The 21380-nt window shown below is 39.4% G+C and overlaps 1 protein-coding gene across 2 annotated transcripts; it reads left to right on the plus strand.

Annotated features, from left to right (window-relative positions):
* Positions 1–6471: 6471 nt before the first annotated feature.
* CHRNA6 (cholinergic receptor nicotinic alpha 6 subunit) lies at positions 6472–21380 on the plus strand. 2 transcript variants are annotated; one of them, XM_027865465.1, is made up of 6 exons: positions 6472–6550; positions 14176–14315; positions 17710–17754; positions 19085–19194; positions 19296–20280; positions 21249–21380. In XM_027865465.1, the coding sequence occupies exons 1-6, from the start codon at positions 6472–6474 to the stop codon at positions 21378–21380; spliced, it is 1491 nt and encodes a 496-aa protein (XP_027721266.1). The 2 variants fall into 2 exon arrangements, with proteins under 2 accessions (XP_027721266.1, XP_027721268.1); XM_027865467.1 differs by lacking the exon at positions 17710–17754.

The following is a 21380-nucleotide window of genomic DNA, read 5'->3' on the forward strand; positions in this document are numbered from 1 at the left end:
TGGTCACAGGATCATAGGATTATCTATCGAGAACTGTAAGGAACCTCAGAAATATCTAGTCTAAGTCTTCATTTTACAAATGAGGAAACTGAGGCACAGGGAAGATGTGACTTGTCCAAGGTCACACAGAAAATAAACATCAGAGGATGCATTTGAATCTAGGTACTATACCAACCCCTTCATCTTACAGATGAGGAAACTGAGGCCACAGAAAGGGAGTGACTTGCCCAGGGTTATATAATGAGAGTATAGAGTCAAACCTTAGCCCTCTGACCCTTATCTCTGGGCCAGTGCTCTTTTAACCACCCTATGGTTACTATATACTTTCTAGTTCCTTTGTTTCTATCATTTGTTTTTTACTTCCCTCTGACTTTAGATGGATTATTTGGTTTAAATTTTACTTCTAAGATCAAACAAGAGCAGGAACTGTCTTTTGCCAAAAATGAATTCTAGACCTAAGCTAACACTTTTTGGCCAGGGGCACAAGAATTTTGTGCGCCATCTCTGCCCCAGAAATGTCTAAGTCTATGATGTTCACAAAATCATGCACTACCTGATCTTAGAACTTTCTTTCCAAAGCTCTTGGGAGCCATTATATAAACAAACTTCAAGTTGGAGAGAGAGAGAGAAAGAGAGACAGATGGGGAGAGACAGAAACAGAGACAGAGATAGAGAGACAGACAGAGACAGAGATGGAGAGAGAGAGAGGAGGGAGGGAGGGACACAGAGAGAGAGAGAGAGAGAGATGGGGGAAGGAGGGGGAGGGAGAGACAAAGAGAGAGAGAATGGATGACCCATTTTCTCTTTCTTTTATGAACTTACTCTGTTTTCTAGTATATTTACTGTGTACATATCTCATTTCGCTACTAGAGTGAAAGCTCCATGAAGGCAGGCAGAGACCATGGCCTTATTTATTCTTGTATCTCTCCTCAGAGATTATCACAGAGTTTTAGCTCATAACGGTAATAAATTTTTATTTCACATATAATCCTCCATCTCCTCTTCCCCTCGTAGGGTTTACCACAATCCTGCTTGAAGGAGCCACTTTATTGAAAAATGAAACTTGAAGCTTATAGACCATTTTTATATATGTATACTGTTCATTGAATCACAGAATATTAAAAGTTGGAAGAGATCTCAGGGGTCATCTGTTTTGGCAGCATGTTGTTGAGTAGTTTCATTTGTTTCCGACTCTTTGTGACCCTATTTGGGGTTTTCTTGGCAAAGATACTGGAGTGATTTGCCATTTCCTTCTCCATCTTATTTTATGGATGAGGAAACTGAAGCAAACAGGGTTGAGTTACTTGCCCAGGGTCACACAGCTAAGAAGTGTCTGAGGCCATATTTGAATTCAGGAAAAGTGAGTCTTCCTGACTCTAGGCCCAGCACTCTACGTACTATGGCGCCTCCTAGCTGCCCCCCTGGTACCATTGAAAAGGACCATGGAATCAGAGTTCATGGGTTTGCAGCCCTACCTCTGATGCCTATTACCAGGATCACCTTAGACAAGTCATGGCCTCCTTTAGCCACAGTTTCCTTATATATTAAAATGAGAGGCTTAGGCTAGATGGTTTCTGAGGTCCTTTCAACCTAGAACTATAATTCTGTGACCCCTCTAGAACATCTTCAACAGGAAGCCATTTGGTCTCTATTAAAGACTTCCAGTGACAGAAAATTTACTATTTTCCAACGTAGACGTCGTTGCTTGGCCGCTTCTTTTTTTTTTCAGGCAATTGGGGTTAATTGTGACTTGCCCAGGGTCACACAGCTAGTAAGTGTCAAGTGTTTGGTCTGAGGCTGGATTTGAATTGAGGTCCTCCTGACTTCAGGGCTAGTGCTCTATCCACTGCGCCACCTAGCTGCCCCTGCTTGGCCACTTCTTTACTAGGAAGTTTTTCCTTATGTTGAGCCAAAATCTTTCAGGTAGCTTCTGCCCATTGCTCCTATTTCTGCCCTCGTAAACCAAGAAAAACAAATTGAATCCCTCTTCCAAAGCATAACCATAACCCTTAAAACATTTGAAGACAGCAATCATGTCCCCTTAAGTATTTTCTTTTGGCTAAACATCCCAGTTTCTTCAACAAATGTGGTATGGTCTCCAATCCTTTCACCATCTTGGTTATTTTCTTCTACATAATGTTCTAGTATGTCAATATTCCTTCTAAAATATAGTACCTTCTCTGTAGTTATGGGCAGAATTTAGTTAGATGAATGTCTTCCTAATTCTGTTTCTATTAATTCTTCTATTTCTATTAATGCAGCCTGAGTTTGATTTACCTTTCTGAAATGCCCTGTAACACTGTTGACTCATATTGACCTTGTAATCAACTAAAACCCCCAGATCACTTTTCTTTTCTTTTCTTTTGTTTTTTTTGCAGGCATTCAGAGTTAAGTGACTTGCCCAGGGTCACATAGCAAGTAAGTATCTGAGGTTAGATTTGAACTCAGGTCTTCCTGACTCTAGGTCCAACATTTGATTCACTATACCATCTGGCTACCTCTGAGAATAATTAGTTAATATTAATACCTTGTTTGTATATGATATCCATGGAAATGGGCACCATGGTATGGTGAAATGAGAATTAGTATTGAAATTGAAGACCTGGGTTCAAATTACCACCCTACTACTTACTGTACAACCTTGAAGAAGTTACTTCCTAGGTCTCAGTTTTCTTATCTGTAAAATCCTTTCTAGCAATAAGCTCTGTTATCTCCTATAATGTCACTACAATTCTGACTTTATATTTCACCCTGTAACAACATATAACAACACCTTGTGCTCCATGCTTATACCTTAAAATTATCAGTGATGGGCCCTGCAAAATTAACCTGAACTTCTGCCATGATTAGCTAGCTATTCATTAAATGTCACCTTGTATTTTATTTGCATATTTAACCTACTGCTGTTTTGTTTTTCCTGTGTGGGAAATGTCAAATGTGGTAGGTATGAAATGTGAGTGATGGGAGACATTGAACATGTGAGGGTTAAAGGAAGCAGTTATTAAAAAAAAATTAAGCATATGGAGTCATTAAATTATTGATGTTGTTTTTTTTGCCATCGTAGATTTATAAATAATACATATTTTCAAGATTATTTCCATTACATTTCTTTAGGGACAACTAAAAAGTCTTCTCCTTTTGAGGCTGAAGAAAACTGACAGTTACGGAAAGGTCACCAAAATGTTCATTCATGTAGGAAAAAGAGTTCCTGTTTAAGAAAAAAAAGTAATTATGACCCAAAGCAATTCTTATATAACAACTCAGCTCAGTTTTATGGAAGCTGGAGCTGCAAATAGAGTAGTCATGACCAGGGCTCTGTCCCAGGGTCCTGAAAATCAGAAGATGCTGACAACATTTATACTCCTTCCAAGCCATAGCTTAGCACCTAGTTAGCAAGAATAATTAATAAAAGAAGATGATTCCCAAACCACTTCCAGTCCCCTCCTTCTACCCTGTGCTGATGGCAACCTCCTCAGGAGCAGCCTTGCAATGTCCCAGAACTCTTTCTTAAAAAGGTGATTGGAGAGTATCTTTCCGACTGCTTGCCCCGGGTGTCAAATTGGCCAGTAATAACTCTGATGTGATTCATTTGTTTTTTTCTTTTCCTCTGGAAAAGATTATTAACTGAAAATTAACTTTTCCTCCAGAAAAGAAATTAACTGAATGTAACAGGTAGAGTTTCTAATTAAACATAACTCAATGTTTTTCTAATAAGGAGAATCTAACTAAATATTCTCCTGGGAACCAGATATGTGGTTGTATTTAATTTGGGAAATGGTTTCAGTAGTGAAAACTGGATGATAAACCAGCATCACATCTTAGAGAAATGTGAGTTATGGTTGTTATTATTTCTGAATTTAGAAAAATCCAGACTTTGCATGGTTGTCAAGACACTCACCTACTCTTTTAATAACATTTAAACAAAACATCATGTTTCCCTGTGACACCCACAAGGTACCATGTACACTCATGCCCTTGTCATCTTTTTGGAATGGAATATTTTAAAAGGTGACAGCAGATGAGTGACTAATGCTGGCCCTAAAGAGAATGGGCAGTAGGCAAGAAGTGTCTCTCTGTCACTCCTTTCCTTTGTCTGTCCCCTGCTTAGAGGGCTAAATACATTCCAGGGCCACCCTACCTATCATGTCCCCTCATGTCCTCCCCCCAGAAGTACTCCCTCCCTGACCTCCAGGTCTAGACAGAGCCCCCTCTTCCCAATCTCCAAAAGAAAACTTGGGATCACAGAACTCAGATTTACAGAAGAAATCTTAGAGGCAAGTCCAATTTCTTATCCCATTTAAGAATCCCTCCAATAGTATCCAATAGCCCTGTCTAATAGTCATTTATTTCATTTTAAAGACCTCTGGCTACAGGGATTGGCACTCTCCAAAGGCAGCCTATTTCATTTTTAGAATCTTCTATTCCTTTCTTTTAGGAAAGTGCTACTTGATAATAAGTAATCGACAGGTGAAACTAATCCCTGCAGAATGCAGATGTGATTGCTAACACATTGCCTTAATCATTAAAGAGGGAGAGAATACTGAGAATTTCAGGCATCCAGGCATGCCGGTGGAAGAGGCATTTTTTGCATTGTTTTTTTTTTTGCTAGGCAATGGGGTTAAGTGACTTGCCCAGGGTCATACAGCTAGTAAGTGTTGTGTGTCTGAGGCTAAATTTGATCTCAGGTTCTCTGAATCCAGGATCGGTGCTCTGTCCATTGCGCCACCTACCTGCTCCAGAGAGGTATTTTTGGTTATGGGAAGGCATCAGATCTTACCAGGGAGGAATGAACAATAAGCAAATAAACAATAAACAAAGTAACTACCTGGAACAAAAACCCAGACCAATGGATCCGAACAAATTTAGGAATACAAGAAACTAATGGAATCAGAAAATGCTGGTAAGATGTGGTTAACTTTGGTGTATGCTTTATTACTCTGAGATACAAAAAGTATAGTTGCAACATAAATTTACAAAATTTTCACCCATATCCCTAAATTTAAGGGTAATTGTTAACAATGTTTTGCAAAATGACCCCTTTAGATAAGCAACCTCCGTTTCTAAGTCTTCCAGATTTACTTACTAACCCACTACTCTGAGCAGCCTAAGAGATGAAAAAACTGTCTATTTAGTGGGAGTGAGAAGGCTAAGGAAGGGTTGCTGATTAGCTTTTAAAAATGGGTAAAGCGTTACTAAGATGGAACAAGTCATTTCACTTCTAAAGGCCTTGGTTTCCCAAAATGAATGGGTCATTTGGACTAGATGATCCTTAGAGTAAGGAGCTCTAATATTCTATCTCCAGAATGATGACCTTGAGGCAAGACCTTGAAACATAAAAGAAAAATCAAACAATATTTATTATACTGTACTTCTTCACTAAGGGACAGGGACAAGACACTTGGGTGTCTTTGGGTCTCATGTCCTTATCAGTAAAATAAGGACTTTGAACTGGACTTCAATGTCCCTTCCAGGTCTAAATCTATGGTCCTCTCCTAGCACTTATCATGGTGTGATGACCCTGGGTTCTTGAATCACAGAATCATCGACTTGTAGAATTGGAAGGGCTATCTCAATGGCCATCTAGTCTAACTCTCACTTAGAGAATCCCTGTTATGTAGGACGTGCCCACAAGTGGCCATCCAGACTCTACTTGGTGATCAAACTCCAACAGGTCCTATTAAGCTAGAAATGCTTCAAATATGGCACCAGCAATGGACTGGACTGCATTTGTCCTATAAAGACAATTTAACGTGGAAAGGCTCATGACCAGGTTGGCCATAGAGTGATGCATGATTTGACCATGGAACTCTCTGAGACTACCAACCAAGCTGCATAGGCGTCACTAGTGGAGGGATTACCCAACACCAGTGGAATTGTGAATTTATATTTGCCAAAGCATTTGAGAAAGGCTTTCAAAAATGCAGGTTTAAAAACATAAAGGTTCCTGTTAAACCTTAGTTAAATCTTCCTCAGGGAAGCTTGTGAAAGCATTAACTAAAAAACGATCAGGATTTCCTATTTCAGCCTTGTAGACACAATATGTGGCCAGTAAATATTTATTGATCGATCAACTCCCCAGGTGATTCAGAAAATGGAAGTTTGGCCATATGAAGTTATATTAAGCAGAGCTAGTGGCTGGCTTCCTGCTCTAACCTTGCCTGCTTTGTTCTGTAATTCTTAATGTCTTTCTTCCCCATCCAGGCACTAGAAGGAGAGCCAGGGTGACTGGAAACATGAGTCATCTGACATCAGTTTGATTCACTTTTTGGATGCTGCCCTCATTGAGAGCTTCACTCTCTGAAATCAGAGACAACTGTGTGTGTTTGGTAAATGTTATTATTTCACAGAAGGCAGTGGGGATTTAGAGGCTGCACGGAGTAGGGCTGTTGGATGATTTGGTACAAGTAGCCATCTGCCATTCCTTGGTCATATGTCTTTACCTAGAAATATAATTCAGAGGGTGTTTTGATAATGCTGATGGCTACGTGGCAGATGTGCCTGCACTCTGGTCTGTATCTCTGGTTGTACGTATTCGTGTCTTTCTTTAAAGGTAGGTTCTGATTCACCTGCTTTGTTTCATGACCCAGGTTTCAACCAAATGCATTTAATCTCTCCTATCTCTAGCTGTTTTATTTAAACATAGATGAGTGAAGCATTTAAAAATTTAGTATGTTACAGTAAAAGAATTACCATTGCTGGATCTATTACCTGATATGTATAAGTTTCTATTAATTAGTCAAATGTCAGGGGAAAGGGACAGAATTGGGGGAAATTGTAATGCATAATGTATGCCTATCACTTTTTTAGTTTTATTTCTCTCTTTAAAAAGCTTCATCTCCTGGGAATATAGTACCGAGAGGATGGTTAGTTCCAGGACTTAAAAACCACAGGCTAGGAATGATGTTTCCTATTCTTGTCTCCCATGGGATGTATTTGCTGCTGGTTTGATTTGAGTTCTTGTTCAAAACCATTAGCCAGTTGTCGCTCAGTCAGTTTTGTGGATAATCATCTGTGTCCGAGGCCCTTCATTATGCTGATATCTCCCCTAAAAGGTGAAACATTCTTTTTAAAAGTTAAAAATCAGGAAAGAAAATGAATAGGATGCAGTGAGCCCAGCTGTAATTTCATATGCTGCTGGAATTGCTGGGGAGTATCTATTTCATACCAATGGAGGTTTCCTCAAGCGTGTTGTAGAGAAAAAGATGTTTGCTCTAAGGAATGACTAGTTTTCCTTTTCTTCTAGCTTCCAATTTCGAAACTTCATCCTCATTATTACTTGTGATGACATTGGTGAGAAACTGTATTTATAGAGCTCTTCTCTGTTTGGAAGCTTCTGACACTTCACAGCCGGCAATTTATCAGCTAGATTGTGGTTATTGCTTATTCTATTTTATTTTTTTGGCTAGGCAATGGGGTTAAGTGACTTGCCCAGGGTCACACAGCTAGTAAGTGTTATGTATCTGAGGCCGGAATATTGCTTATTTTATCAACAAATTTTACCAGCTTAAAGAAAAGGTCCTTTTTGAGTTGCTTAATTTAAGTATATATATCTATAGATAGATAGATAGATATGTACAAACATATGTGTGTGTATAATATCACATTGGTAAATTCATAAAGTAACAACTTATGTATAAAAACTGCATTCCGTAGGGACATCTTAAAGGAGATTACTAAAAATTATCTCAAGCCAAGAGAAGAGCTAAGAGGGCTATTTGACTGATTTTTTTGTATATAATCTTTCATGTGGAGTAATGAATCTCCATCCATTAGCCAGCCCCAGTCAGGAATTCCTGGGTTCAATGCTTCTGACAGAGAGTGGCTCTGTAACCCTTTAACTTCTTTATAGAGGAAAGAAAGGGGAGACAAGGTGAGAAGAAGGGAGAGGAGGGGAGAGGACATGAGAACAGGGGAGGAGAGAGGAGAGGAGGGGAGGGCACAGGAAGGGAGAAGAGGGGAAAGGAGGGTAGGAAGGGAGAAAGGGGAGGAGAGGAGAAGAAGGGAGAGGAAAGGAAAGGAGGTACTTAACCAACTCAGTACCTGTACCGGTACTCAGTAAGTTTTAGAACAGGTAACTTGGTAGAGAGAGTTTCCTCACTGGGAATTTCTCATATCAATGAAATTGTAAATTCATATCACACACCGCACCCCCATCATGAAGAAAATAACTGAGAAGCATAATATATCTTGAAAAAATGCCTTTAGAAATGAGTTATTGAAAGTATTGCACAAAATAAGTACTGATGTAAGTTCTTTAAAAACCTTTTTAGAAAATGGAAGGTTTTTTTTTTAAAGTAATAAACCCCTCTTTATTTTCTGTCTTTTATCAACCTTGCAAAACTCCAAATTAATTGGATTTCAAAGTTGATTGTAACAAGAAATGACATTTTAAGGTTCGGGTGAAATCACTGTGACATTCTCTTTGCTTTGTGACAATACTGGGCTGCCTCGCTAAGCTCCTTGTTTATTTTAAAAGCAAGTCAGCCTGAAGACAAGTAAGGGCAGGACTTTTCCACGAATAATAGAAATCTTTGCCATTAGAACTTTTGTGAGCTATATATAGTGTCTCAATTAGAAAATCTGAGTCCTCTCTCTTACCCTCCTTCCCCCTCTTCTTCCTTCCTGTCTGAATTCCTCCCCCGACACCAAAATTTAGGCCACAAATAGCCAGACTGGGTAATAGAAGTGGATGATGGAGTGGGAGGTATGGGTGATGGGAAAGTTCCAGTTAGAAACATGGGAAACCAAGGTGAAATTCTGAGCTAAACTTTGTACCTGGCCCCAAATGCCCACTGCGGTTTTAGTCCATTTGAATGCTTTACAAGAGTTACCCATTCCAAAGCAGAAAATCCCTAGTTCACCTCTTCAGCTTTTTAGGCCCCACATCTTTCATTAAAACCGTAATCATCAGCAAACATTTAATGAGCATCTACTCTGAGTGAGGCACTACACTGGGTGTTGAAATTTTAAAATCTAAACTGTGGGGTGATCATTATAAGACTTTATTGTGTTGTATACTATATCTTGTCCATGTTATACATCAGTTGATCAGTCAGTCCACAAATGTTTATTTTTTCCTTGTTATGTGCCCAGAATGTTTCAGTTCTTCTGGGTTCCATGATCCAGTTGCTGTGGGTCTTCTTTCCACCAAATAAAGATTGTGACTTCTCTATGAGTTAGTAGTAGTTGGTCTTCATGGTTACCTTGGACGAAATACTTATCACCTTGTGATGGAGCCAGGGCGATGAGGAACTTCTCCAAACATGGTTAGGTAGGCTGATCCTGATATGAAAGTCATATGGTATCACTGGGTCCAAACTCAAAGTCTTTCTGGCTTAGAACCTTAGAACCTGAGGAAGCTTCTGTCCCACAAGTACAGCCTTTGAGAGCCCAGTTTTACCTCCATGCCCTCCGTTCCACAATTATCATTGGAGAAGTGAGTGGAACATGAGTTCAGCTACTTCATTTGTAAAATGGAGATCATAAGAGTACCACCTCTAGGGTTGTTGTGAAGATCAGATGAGGTACTAATTTTAAGGTGCTTAGTACAGTGTCTGGCACACAGTAAGCTCTACATAAATGTTAGTTATTATTTTAATTAAGGAGACACTAATCTTGTCTTCAGTGATATTATAATCTAGTTATGGAATCAAGACAATTGTACATAAAAAGATAACTAATAGCATAATTTCATTGTTGTTATTGAGTTGTTTCAGTTGTGTCTGACTCTTTGTGACCCTATTTGGAGTTTTTTTTTCAGCCGAAGACAAGATTTATTAAAGATTCACCATGTTGACCAGAGTTTTAAGGAATCTGAACATTTGTGACCCTTGTATTGGCTAGATTTTAAGAATCTGAGCTCATTTGGAGTTTTCTTGGGAAAGATACTGGAGTAATTTGCCATTTCCTTCTCCAGCTCATTTTAGACAGAAGACTGAGGCAAACAGGCTTAAGTGACTTGCACAGGGTCACAAAGCTATAACTATGTGAGGCCAGATTTGAACTCAGGTTCTCCTGACTCCAGGGCCAGCGCTCTATCCACTGTATCCATCTAGCTGCCCTAATAACATAAAGATATATAATTTTTGACTATGAATCATTAATGCCAAATGAGTGGTATAGACAGTGAATGCTACTTTTCTTGAGAGAAGACAGAGATTGCTTTGGGCTAGAGTGGTCAAGGAAGATTTCTCAGAAGATGAAGGACTTGAAAATAGCCCTGAGAGATGGTTAGGATTCAGATTCAGAGTGGGTAAGGGCATTTTAAAACTGAACAGTGGCATAGACGATAGAAAGTACAAGACTTTGGGCAAGTTATTGAACCTTCCTAAGCCTCAGTTTCCCCATCTCTAAAATGAGGTATTTGAACTAGATGAAATCCCTTTCAATTTGAAATCTGTGTGGTACTATGTTTGAGGGAAGTGAGTAAACCATTTTGGCTAGAGTGGCAAGTTTGTGTACAGTGGTAGAGGGATGGCAGATGGGAAAGGCAAACTGAACACGGATTACAGAGAGCCTTGAATGCTAGGGAACTTAATGAGTATGCAACATCTGACGTTAATATGTTGTTTTGTCATTTATATAAATTATCAAATTTCACGAATCACAATCACATCATCACAGATGATCAAAGTTGGAAGAGGCCTCAGAGGTCATGTGGCTCAACCCATCCATGAACTCAAATTCCCTTCTGCAACATAGGATCATGGGATTATAGGTTTAGAGATGGAAGGGATCTCAGAGGTCATTCATTCATTTTACAGATGCGGAAACTGAGGGAGGCCAGAGAGACTAAGTAACTTCCAAGATCACAGTGATAGGAAGTAGTAGCAGCAGAATTTGAACCCAGGTCCTCTGATTCCAAATCCAGCTATCTTCTACTTCATCTATGGTCATCCAAGCTTTGCTTGAACTGCTTCATTGAGGGAGAACTCAGTACTTCCTAAGATAGCCAATTATACTTGTAAAGATCTCTAATTGTGAGGAAGTTTTTCCTTACATTGAGTGAATTTATCTATTTGTGGCTTTAACTCATTGTTCTCTAAGTTATGTCCTCTAGGCAAAGCAGAAGCAACTTAATCCCTCTTCCATGAGACTCCCTCTAAATTGACTTTTTTTTTTTTATTAAACATCCCAGTTTTTCATTGATCCTTATATGACATGATCCTGGGGACCTTCACTATCCTGGTTTCTCTACTCTGGACATTTTCTAGCTTACCCATGTCCTCCCTAGAATATGGTGCCCTGCTCTGAACATGGTGGTCCAGAAGCAGTCTGGCCAAGTAAATGGATTATCCCATCACTTCTCTAGTTTTGGACACCATGCCTCTCTTACTCCAGTGTAAAATCCCATTACCTACCTTAACTGCCATATCACACTATTGATTCGTATTAGGTTCACTGAAATGCCCAGATCTTTTTCAGATCCATTGCTGTCTGGACACCTCTCCCATATGGTGTGTTTGTAAAGTTGAATTTCTGAACCCAAGTGTCAGATAAGATTTACTTATCTCTAGTAAATTTCCATCTCATTTGATTTGGTCTAGGGTTCTAGCCTGTCAAAGGTTTTTTTTTGGATGCCGACTCATCCAATGAGTTTACTACTCAACTTTGTGTAATCCACAAAGTGGAGAAATAAGGTATCTTAATCCTTTATTCAAGTCATTGATGTTTCTGACACCACCTAGCAGTAGAGGGTGTGCTGGAATAATCTACCAGGGTCCCTGTGTGCTTCTCAGGCCCTCAGAGCATCTGGTTGACACTCAGTTCCTTGGCTTTTCTCTTTTGTGAGTGGCATCAGCGTTTTCAGGTTCAATTCAGTTATAAAACATTTATTAAGCATCTCTAGTATGTGCTAAATATGGTACTGGGTGATAAGGATGCAAAGACAAAAAGCAAAAAAACCCAAAAAGTCTCTGCCTTCAAGAGGCTTACATTCTACTGAAAAAATAAATACATATACGCATAAGTAAATACAAAATCTTTATAAGATATATACAATATAACAGGGGAAGGTACTAATAACTGAGAGAATCAGGAAAGGTTTTTTTAGGAGGCAAGATTGAAGATGAGTCTTGAAGGGAGTTCTAGAAGGCCCATACAAAGAGGCAGAGCATCAAAGGCATGGGGAACAGCTTTTGCAAAGGAAGGAGATGGTAGATGGAATGTCTTATAGATGCAGCATCAAGTATATCTTTTTGGCTAAAATAGAACATCCATGAGGATAATATGTAATTGGCCTGGAAAGATAGGTTAAAGCTAAATTGTAATGGGCTTTAAATGCCAAATAAAGGGCTTTGTATTTTGTGTAAAACAATTACTACTACTAATAATGAGATAATGAGGAGTCACTGAAGCTTATTGAGGGCAGCTAGGTGGCACAGTGGATAGAGTGCTGTCCCTGGAATCAGGAGGACCTGAGTTCAAATGTGGACTCAGACACTTACTAGCTGTGTGACCCTGTGCAAGTCACTTAACCCTGTTTGCCTCAGTTTCCTCATCTGTAAAATGAGCTGGAGAAGGAAATAGCAAATCATTTTAGTATCTTTGCTAAGAAAACCCCAAATGGGGATCACAGAGAGTCAGACATGATGGAAACTATTCAACAACACAAAAACAAAGAAACTTATTAAGGAATGGAGTGACATCATTAGGTAGGGGTTGTATCTGGATCCCCTAATCAAATATCACAACTCTTATGATCCTCATCCCATTGACTCTTCCCAGTCATTATGCCCCTGACTATATACTTCACTGAGTCACCTTTCTCAAGGTCACAAATATATGAAGGGTTTAATCAAATTAGGTAAAAGTGAAAATGTCACTTACAGGTAAAATAGACTGTAGACCCAGCCCCTCCCTAAGACAGAAACCCTTTTGAGGCTGAAGGCAAACCTTCCATCTCCCATTGGTGCAAGAAGAGATAACTCAGTTACTGACAAATAATACTTACTGGACTCTAGACTTCTCAGTTATCGCACTAAGGGCTACAGCAACTGTGATCCTGACCTGTGACCTCCTCAGCTCATCAGTAAACTCCACAAGTCCCTTGCCCAAGGAGGAATGTAGGCATACTTATTGCACTGATAAAAATGTTTGATCCTCATAAGAGTTCTACAAGGTAGATAGTATGGGTATCATTATTTCTATTTTATAGATGAAGAAAATGAAACTCAGAAGGATTAAGTGATTTTCCCTAGATAACACTGTTAATAAATGTCAGAGTTGAAACTTAACCCATATCTTTTGACTTTGAGGTCCAGTGTATTTTTTCCACTACAGTATTTTTTCCTACAGCCTAAGTAATGGTTCATTGATATCTTCCTAACATGACATCATACTTTGGCAGTTACCTGACTATCAAATGTTCCCTTTAAAGTCTTTAGAGTATAGGTCCGTCACCTATGGCTAAAGGTGGGTAGTGTAGTTCGTTTTTGGTCTGATGGAATTGTGGTTTGTCATTGTATTGATCTAACTTGGTGGCATTTTGCAAAAGGAAATCATGTTGTGAGTTCTTGAGCATTAAACAGTGGCTGAACATTTCAGAAATATCAAAGAGGGGATTTCTGCATTGAGTGGGAAAGTGAATTAGATGATTAGGCTCTAACAGAGCCTAAAGTCCCTTCTAACACTAAGATTCTATAAGATATTTTCCATTCAATTGAAAAAAATTGCCCTGGTAAAACTTTAGTCCTAGCTTAGTAGCCATACAGGGGCAGAAGATGTGACCAAGAAACTTTAACTATGAAAAAAATGTCCATCATTTAAAAAAACACTGTAGGAAGATGTATTTTGAGAGAAATCTGTATGCAGCTTCCTATGAACTAACAGATTCTGGCAAGCAGACACTGAAAAAACAAACTCATCAACATACTTAACCTCCCGTCAATCAGCACCAAGATGGCGGCCATTCTCAAGATGGGATCATAAAGATCCTGCTGCTGCAGGTGTGCCCTCCCAACCTCTGAAGTCTTCAGGCAAGAGCAGGTTGTTTCAGAAGCCACTTTGGAAAATTTTACATTGATCAGTCTTTTAACCCCAAAAGCTTTATGTAATTCCTCACTTAAGTTAGCCACCGTTTCCTAAGACTATATGAGGTCTACTGTTTACTCGTGGGGCCATTTTGCTTTGAAAGCCTGTGAAATACCCCATTTCTCTTTGTTTGGGCCAATGCAGGTTGTACCACTTGTGAGTCTGAAGAACGCCTGTTTCATAAGCTGTTTTCTCGTTACAACCAGTTTATCAGACCCGTAGAAAATGTGTCTGATCCTGTCACAGTGTATTTTGAAGTGGCAATTACCCAGCTGGCCAATGTGGTAAGTGACATTCAATGAAAGAAACATTTGTTTAGAGCTTAGATCTGTTCTAGCCCCTTATCACTAAAGAGCTTAAAGTACTGGCCAGATGTTATCACAATTTATTTAAGAGGTATGACTATCAACCCTCACTCCCCTTTCTTCAGTACTTTAACGCTTTACTATAGCACCTTCCTCACAACCTTACTTGAGGTAGGAACTACAGATCTCATTTTATAGATGAAGAAATGGAACTTCAGAGAGATGAAGTGACTTAACAATCATACAGTTTGTAAATGGTGGAATTGGGATTCAAACCCAAGACCAGCGCTCACTGCACTATATCAAACTATAAAGTAATGAGACTCATTTTCTACTAGATGTACATATGAATTGCTGTCCTTCAAAGTCATCACCTTGGGACTCTGTACAACTGTTCTAATAAGGCAGCATTGTGCGGTAGAGAGAGTACTGGATTTGGAATCAGATTTAAATCTGGATTTAAATCTGGCCTTAAATACTTACTAGCTGTGTGACCATGGGCAAGTCTTTTCTCATCTATAAAATGAGCTGGAGAAGGCAATGGCAAAACACTCTTGTATCTTTACCAAGAAAACCCTAAAGGGGGTCATGAAGAGTTAGACATGACTGAACAATAACAACAAACCTGGGTTTGAATCCCACTTCTGCCACTTGTGACATAGTGTGGACCACTGTCTGTACCTCTCAAGACCTGAGGTCCCTATCTGTAAGATAAGGGAGATGAACTAGATCAGTGTTGTCATATTCAAACACAAACAGTGCCACTAGACTGTATATAAGGATCTCTAAGTCATGTTGACTTAGAAAACCACATATTAACATCATCTGTGTTCTATTGTATTTTTGTTTATTTTGTTAATTATTTCTCAATTGCATTTTAATCCAGTTCACAACACTCAGGAATGTTGTGGGCCATGCATTTGATACCTGTGGACTATATGACTTCTGAAGTCCCTTCTGGCTCTAAATATATATAATCCCATGTTGCCACACTTCAAAATATGTCTGATATTACTTCTCCTTTTGGTATTGGCTTTAGAACCATTTTCTATGCCACTCAAGAATATAGGCTCAGTCTCATTTTTTATGTATAGCCAAACCTAATTTTTTATCTAAAATGGTGTTATGCCATGTGATCACCCACTTTATTCACCAGACCTAACTATGAATAGGTGTTGGCTATTTAAAAAGAGCAAGTACAATCTTTTTTTTTTTTTTTGGTTAGGCAGTAGGGTTAAGTGACTTGCCCAGGGTCACACAGTTAGTATGTGTCAAGTGTCTGAGACGAGATTTGAACTCAGGTCCTCCTGACTCCAGGGCCAGTGCTCTATCCGCTGCACCATCTAGCTGCCCCAAGAACAAGTACACTCTTAAAGAATGAGTCTGTCAAATGTAAATGTAGTTAAAAAACAACAACAACAGCAACCAAATCTGCAAGGCTCTTTCCACCGTCTTGCAGCACTACCAATATGGTGCACATGAATGTCCTGACAGAGGCTTTAAAAAGCATCAGCTTCTCAGAGAAGCAAGCAAATGACAGGTTCTCATTAAGCCATGTTCTAAAGTAATTGTCTGGTTCTTAACCGTGATGATGAAGCACAATTACAGTGTCAAATTTGAAATCATTGGTCATCATAGAGCAGGAAAAATTTCCATGAACCCATGGGCAGATTAAAGAAGTGTGGTGTAATCAGCCCCAGAATTGATAGAAATTGATGGAAAGATCTGCAAAAGTGGCAGAATCATCTACTAGCATCCTATCAATTTGGGTTCATTGTGCTTGTAACCTCAGCTGGCATCATGGACCATAAGGAAGCAAGCCAAAAACACACAGGTAGAAAAATCCTAGGATACTCTTTTTTTTTTTTTTAAGGGGGTAATACATATACAACTAAAATGCTCCAATGGAAAAAATTAAAATTAAAAATCCTGTAAGATCTGAGAAGAAGTTCAAAAAAGATGTTCCAAGTCTGTTTTGAGCAATAAGAGAATCACTAGAATAAGCATGCAGGTTCTCCAAAGTGACTACTTTGAACAAGGCAATAGTTGTTTAGATGTAAGTTCTGTCAGGGTCACACAGCTAGTAAATGTCTGAGACCAGATTCGAACTTAGGAAGATGAGTCTTCCTGACTCCTGGTCTAGCACTCTATTCACTGTACCACCTAGCTGCCCCCCAGTTATTATTATTATTATTATTATTATTATTAGTAGTAGTAGTAGTAGTAGTAGTAGTAGTAGTAGTAGTAGTTGTCATCATCGTAGTCATAGTTGTAATATTTTGACTATGGAATTTTCAGCTTTTGCCACTAAAGTTAGTTGTTTTTTCTAGATAATTACAAAAATCTGGACCCTTTCAGGAGCAACTTGTTCCATTTTTTTTTTGTTAGCGTAGGGGAGGATGCTTACTCTTTCTATTCTGAGTCTAGTCCGCCCATGGAAAGAAGAATCTTTTCTACCTTAACTGTTTGAATCAAATACTCCACAAACATTTATGATATGTCGAATGTGTGTAACCCATTGTACTAGGTGCTACAGGGCGTACCAAGTAACATGTGACAAGGTCCCTCTCTTCAAGAAACTTACTTGGAATTGAGACATAGAACATGAAGAAGCAATTACTAATATAAGGCAGTCTATGACAAATAGTAATAATAACGGATTTTAAAATAGTACTTTACATTTTCCAAAGTGCTCTGGGCACATTATTTCATTTGATCCTCACCACAACTTTGTGAGGGAGGCAGGGCAGGTATTATCATCATCATTTGACAGATGATGAAACTGAGATACAGAAAGGTTGACGACAGCTTTAAGTTAAATGTCTTGCCCCGAGATCGCATGATTACTAAATGGGAAAACTGGAATTAGAACCCATTTTCATCCTAGTGCAACACACTCTCTATAACTCTAATAAGTAGGTAAGGTAGGTAGGTGAAGCATTTGTTAAATGCTTACTCTGTGCCAGTTACTTTGCAATATAGAGACAATAAATATTAGAGACATTCATCGAAGGGAGAGAGCCCTGTGGGCTGGGCTGGGCTGGGTTGGTCAAAGAAAGTGCCCCAGAAGATCTAGGATTTGAGCCCAGTCTACCATAATACTCCTTTCAAAGCCAGTGAGGCTAGGACCACACTTAGAGGGATGTTAGCGGGAAGGGGTCTGAGATGGTCTGACCATGTATGCGTCTTTTCTCTGTATACCAAAGCCCAATAGGAATGGCTTTTGTACCATTTTTTTAATTCGTTACTCTTCCCTACATTTTCTGTGGATAATCCAGGTTGACTGTGTATGGGTCCTAATTCTTATGCTAACATGCATCTGTGTTCGATGGCATTTCTGATAACATGGAGGTTATTGTTATTTTTCTCCTAGGATGAAGTTAATCAGATCATGGAAACCAACCTGTGGCTGCGCCATGTAGGTATCTGGGTTGCTCGTCCATCTGTTTCTCCTTGGATTAGTAATGTCTGCTCTCTGAAATCCGCTGACGCTCTCTGTTCCTGTCTTTCTACACCAACAAAATACTCTGCCCCCCAAAACTTCACCTTAAAAAAAATCCTGAATGTCGCATATGGTGATACTCGGCTTAATATGAATCAGCCCCACGCTTGCTGAAGTGGAGTATTAAAGGTCTCTGTGAGCTCTAGTTCTAGGACCCCATCCTGCATGAGTCCTTTCTTGATCCCTCCAGTTGTTAGCACTCTTTCCGACCCCTCTCCCTTCTCCAAATCACTTTGTGTATGTTTTATATTTGAGCTGCTAGGTAGTGCAGCGGGTAGAGGACTAGAGTCTAGAGTCAGGAAGACTTGAAATCAAATTTGACCTCAGACACTTGCTAGCTGTGGGACCCTGGGCAAGTCACTTAACCCTGTTTGCCTTAGTTTCCTCATTTGTAAAATGAGCTGGAGAAGGAAATGACAAACCACTCTAGTATCTCTGCCAAGAAAACCCCAAATGGGGTCAGGAAGAGCCAGAAGTGACTGAGATGACTGAACAACAACAAATGTTTTGTATTTATTTATCTATGTATCTGTTATTACTCTCCTACTCCTCAAGAGAATGTAAATGCTTTGAGGGCAGAAACTTTTTTTGTTTTTATAATCCTTCCTGCATGATCCAAGACACCAACAAGCATATGTGGTTGACCTTTTTCATTGGCCTAAATACAGGTCACTCCCAAATGTAGACTCTACCTAGATTTCTTGGAAAGGGATACATGTATATGTGTATATATATATATATATATATATTATATATATATACACACACACACACACACACTCATACACATACACATATATATGCATACATGTATTTGTATGTGTGTATGTATATACATATATATCATTTTACAAATGAGGAAACTGAGGCAGACAGGTTTTAAGTGACTTGCCCAGGGTCACACATCTACTAAGTGTTTGAGGATGGATTTGAACTCATGGAGATGAGTCTTCCTCACTCCAGGCTTGACATTCTATCCATTTTGCCACCTAGTTGCCCAAAGGTTGAATGATCACCTGTCAGGGATGTCAAGGGGATTCCTGTTCATCATATCCCCAGGTAATTGAGGTCATGGCAGTGTAATAGTGATGAACTTTCCTTCCAAGAACTCACTTGATTAGCATCCAGACCCAAATAAATACTATTTGTATTAATACTTCCAGAACACAGAGGAAGTAAAAGTGCATTTAACACTGGCAGAAAGTTCTTGAACCCCTGCTATGAAAATGACCGTTTTCTCTTTTAGATCTGGAATGATTACAAGTTGCGCTGGAATCCAGCGGAATATGATGGAATTGAATTGCTTCGGGTCCCTGCCGATAAAATTTGGAAGCCTGATATTGTTCTCTATAACAAGTAAGACATGGTTCTCTTTGCCTTTCAAAAGGCTGCTATGTACGTTAGCTTCAATCTAGTCCGAAGGCCTCGTTGTTAATGTTGCCTGATTTCATTTTCAGTGCTGTTGGGGATTTTCAAGTTGAAGGCAAGACAAAAGCCCTTCTTAAATATGATGGCATGATAAGCTGGACCCCACCAGCTATTTTCAAGAGCTCTTGTCCTATGGACATCACCTTTTTCCCTTTTGATCATCAGAATTGTTCCTTGAAGTTTGGCTCCTGGACGTATGACAAAGCGAAAATTGACCTTTTAATCATTGGCTCAAAAGTGGACATGAATGACTTTTGGGAAAATAGCGAATGGGAGATAGTTGATGCTTCCGGCTATAAGCATGACATAAAATACAATTGTTGTGAAGAGATCTACACAGATATAACCTATTCCTTTTACATTAGGAGACTACCAATGTTTTACACAATTAACTTGATAATCCCTTGTCTCTTCATTTCATTTCTGACAGTTTTAGTCTTTTACCTGCCATCTGACTGTGGAGAAAAGGTGACACTTTGCATTTCAGTTCTGCTCTCTCTGACTGTGTTTTTGCTTGTAATCACAGAAACTATCCCTTCTACCTCCCTTGTAATTCCTCTGGTGGGTGAATACCTGTTGTTCACAATGATTTTTGTGACACTGTCCATTGTTGTGACAGTGTTTGTGCTAAACATTCACTATCGGACTCCCACAACACACACCATGCCCCAGTGGGTCAAAACAGTTTTCCTCCAGATGTTGCCCAAAATCCTAATGATGAGGAGGCCTCTGGAAAAGCAAAGGGAGAAACGTTCCGATAAAAACTCTAAAGGGTTTGTCAGGAAGCCTGCTAAGATCAGATTTCCTGAATGTGAAGATCCTAAGTTATTCGAAGAACAAGAATGTTGCCATTGTAACAAGTCGAATGAGTTATCTACCAGCAAGAAGAAATTAAGTTATCAGTCTTTAAAATGGATGACAGAACATTTGGAGTATACATCTGAAGTCAAAGATGTGATTGACAGTGTCCAATTTATAGCAGAAAACATGAGGAACCAAAATGAAACAAAGGAGGTAAATGTATGACTTTCTTTTTTAAAAAATTCAGTTTTATTTTATTTTATTTTCAGGTCTGCATCCTTCACCCCCACCCCTACCCCTTTTTGAGGAAGCAAGAAAATCAACCTGTCATAAACATATAGAGTCAAGCAAAACAAATTCCTGAATCAGCCATTTGTTTCCCCCTGCCCCTCACCCCCAATGCCTCAATCTTCACTCTCAGTCTATCATCATTTCTCTGGAGTTGGGTAGTAAATGCAAGACTTTCTTAACTGATAGAGCTCCTCACTTAAAGCATCACTGTTAGGACAGCAAGAAAGTCAGTGCAGCTGAGCTATGGGAGCAAGAAGGCAGCAGTTAGGGTCATAACCTCAAGGAATGTACTAATTTCTCCTACACTGAGGCTTCCTGCAACCAGCATATATAAAACAGGGCTTCCACTGCTGGCATTTTGAAATTAGCCTTCATCACACCATGTGCAGAACAGTATAGTGCTTGGAGGAGGGAAAGAGAAGGGAGCTCATCACCGTGAAGCAGTGAGACTCTCAGGAGGTAGGTGACCCTGGGTGTCATTCCCTTTTATGTCTGTGGGATTGCTAAAAGTATTGTTCCATGGGAAGTTGTGCATGCCTGACAGTATAGTCAAATCACCCAAGGGCTAGGGCACAGAGAAATTCAGAAGCATTGGCTGTGATGAATCTGCTGACATAGATTTCCAAAGTCTAACAACATCAAAATCTAGCTATGGAGCTGTCATCTGTCCCTTAGATCATGTTGGTGTCAGAGATCAGGGACTCTGATATCACTCTTTTTTTTTTTTTTTTAAATTAGTCAGAAGAAACATTTAAGTATGGACAGGAATGGAGCCTGTCCTTCTGGAGCCCCTACACATACAAGGCCACTGAGGAAAGGCAGTAAAACAGATCCCTTTCTCTAAGTTGTCTTTAGTGAAGAAAACTCATTTTTCTTTGTTTGGATTTCAGGTGGAAGATGACTGGAAATATGTGGCCATGGTAGTAGACCGAGTGTTTCTTTGGGTGTTTATAATCGTCTGTGTATGTGGAACAGCGGGGTTATTTCTCCAACCACTTACTGGGAACACAGTAAAATCCTGA

This window comes from Vombatus ursinus, unplaced genomic scaffold (assembly GCF_900497805.2).
Source record: "Vombatus ursinus unplaced genomic scaffold, bare-nosed wombat genome assembly UNPS02014778.1, whole genome shotgun sequence".
Taxonomy (NCBI): domain Eukaryota; kingdom Metazoa; phylum Chordata; class Mammalia; order Diprotodontia; family Vombatidae; genus Vombatus; species Vombatus ursinus.

Excerpts from the sequence above, each read along its gene's own strand:
- CHRNA6 (XM_027865465.1), top strand. The coding sequence starts at position 6,472 with ATGCTGATGGCTACGTGGCAGATGTGCCTGCACTCTGGTCTGTATCTC. Across the intron at positions 6,551-14,175 it reads ATTCGTGTCTTTCTTTAAAG|GTTGTACCACTTGTGAGTCT; the intron begins GTAGGTTCTGAT and ends GGGCCAATGCAG. Across the intron at positions 20,281-21,248 it reads ACCAAAATGAAACAAAGGAG|GTGGAAGATGACTGGAAATA; the intron begins GTAAATGTATGA and ends TTTGGATTTCAG.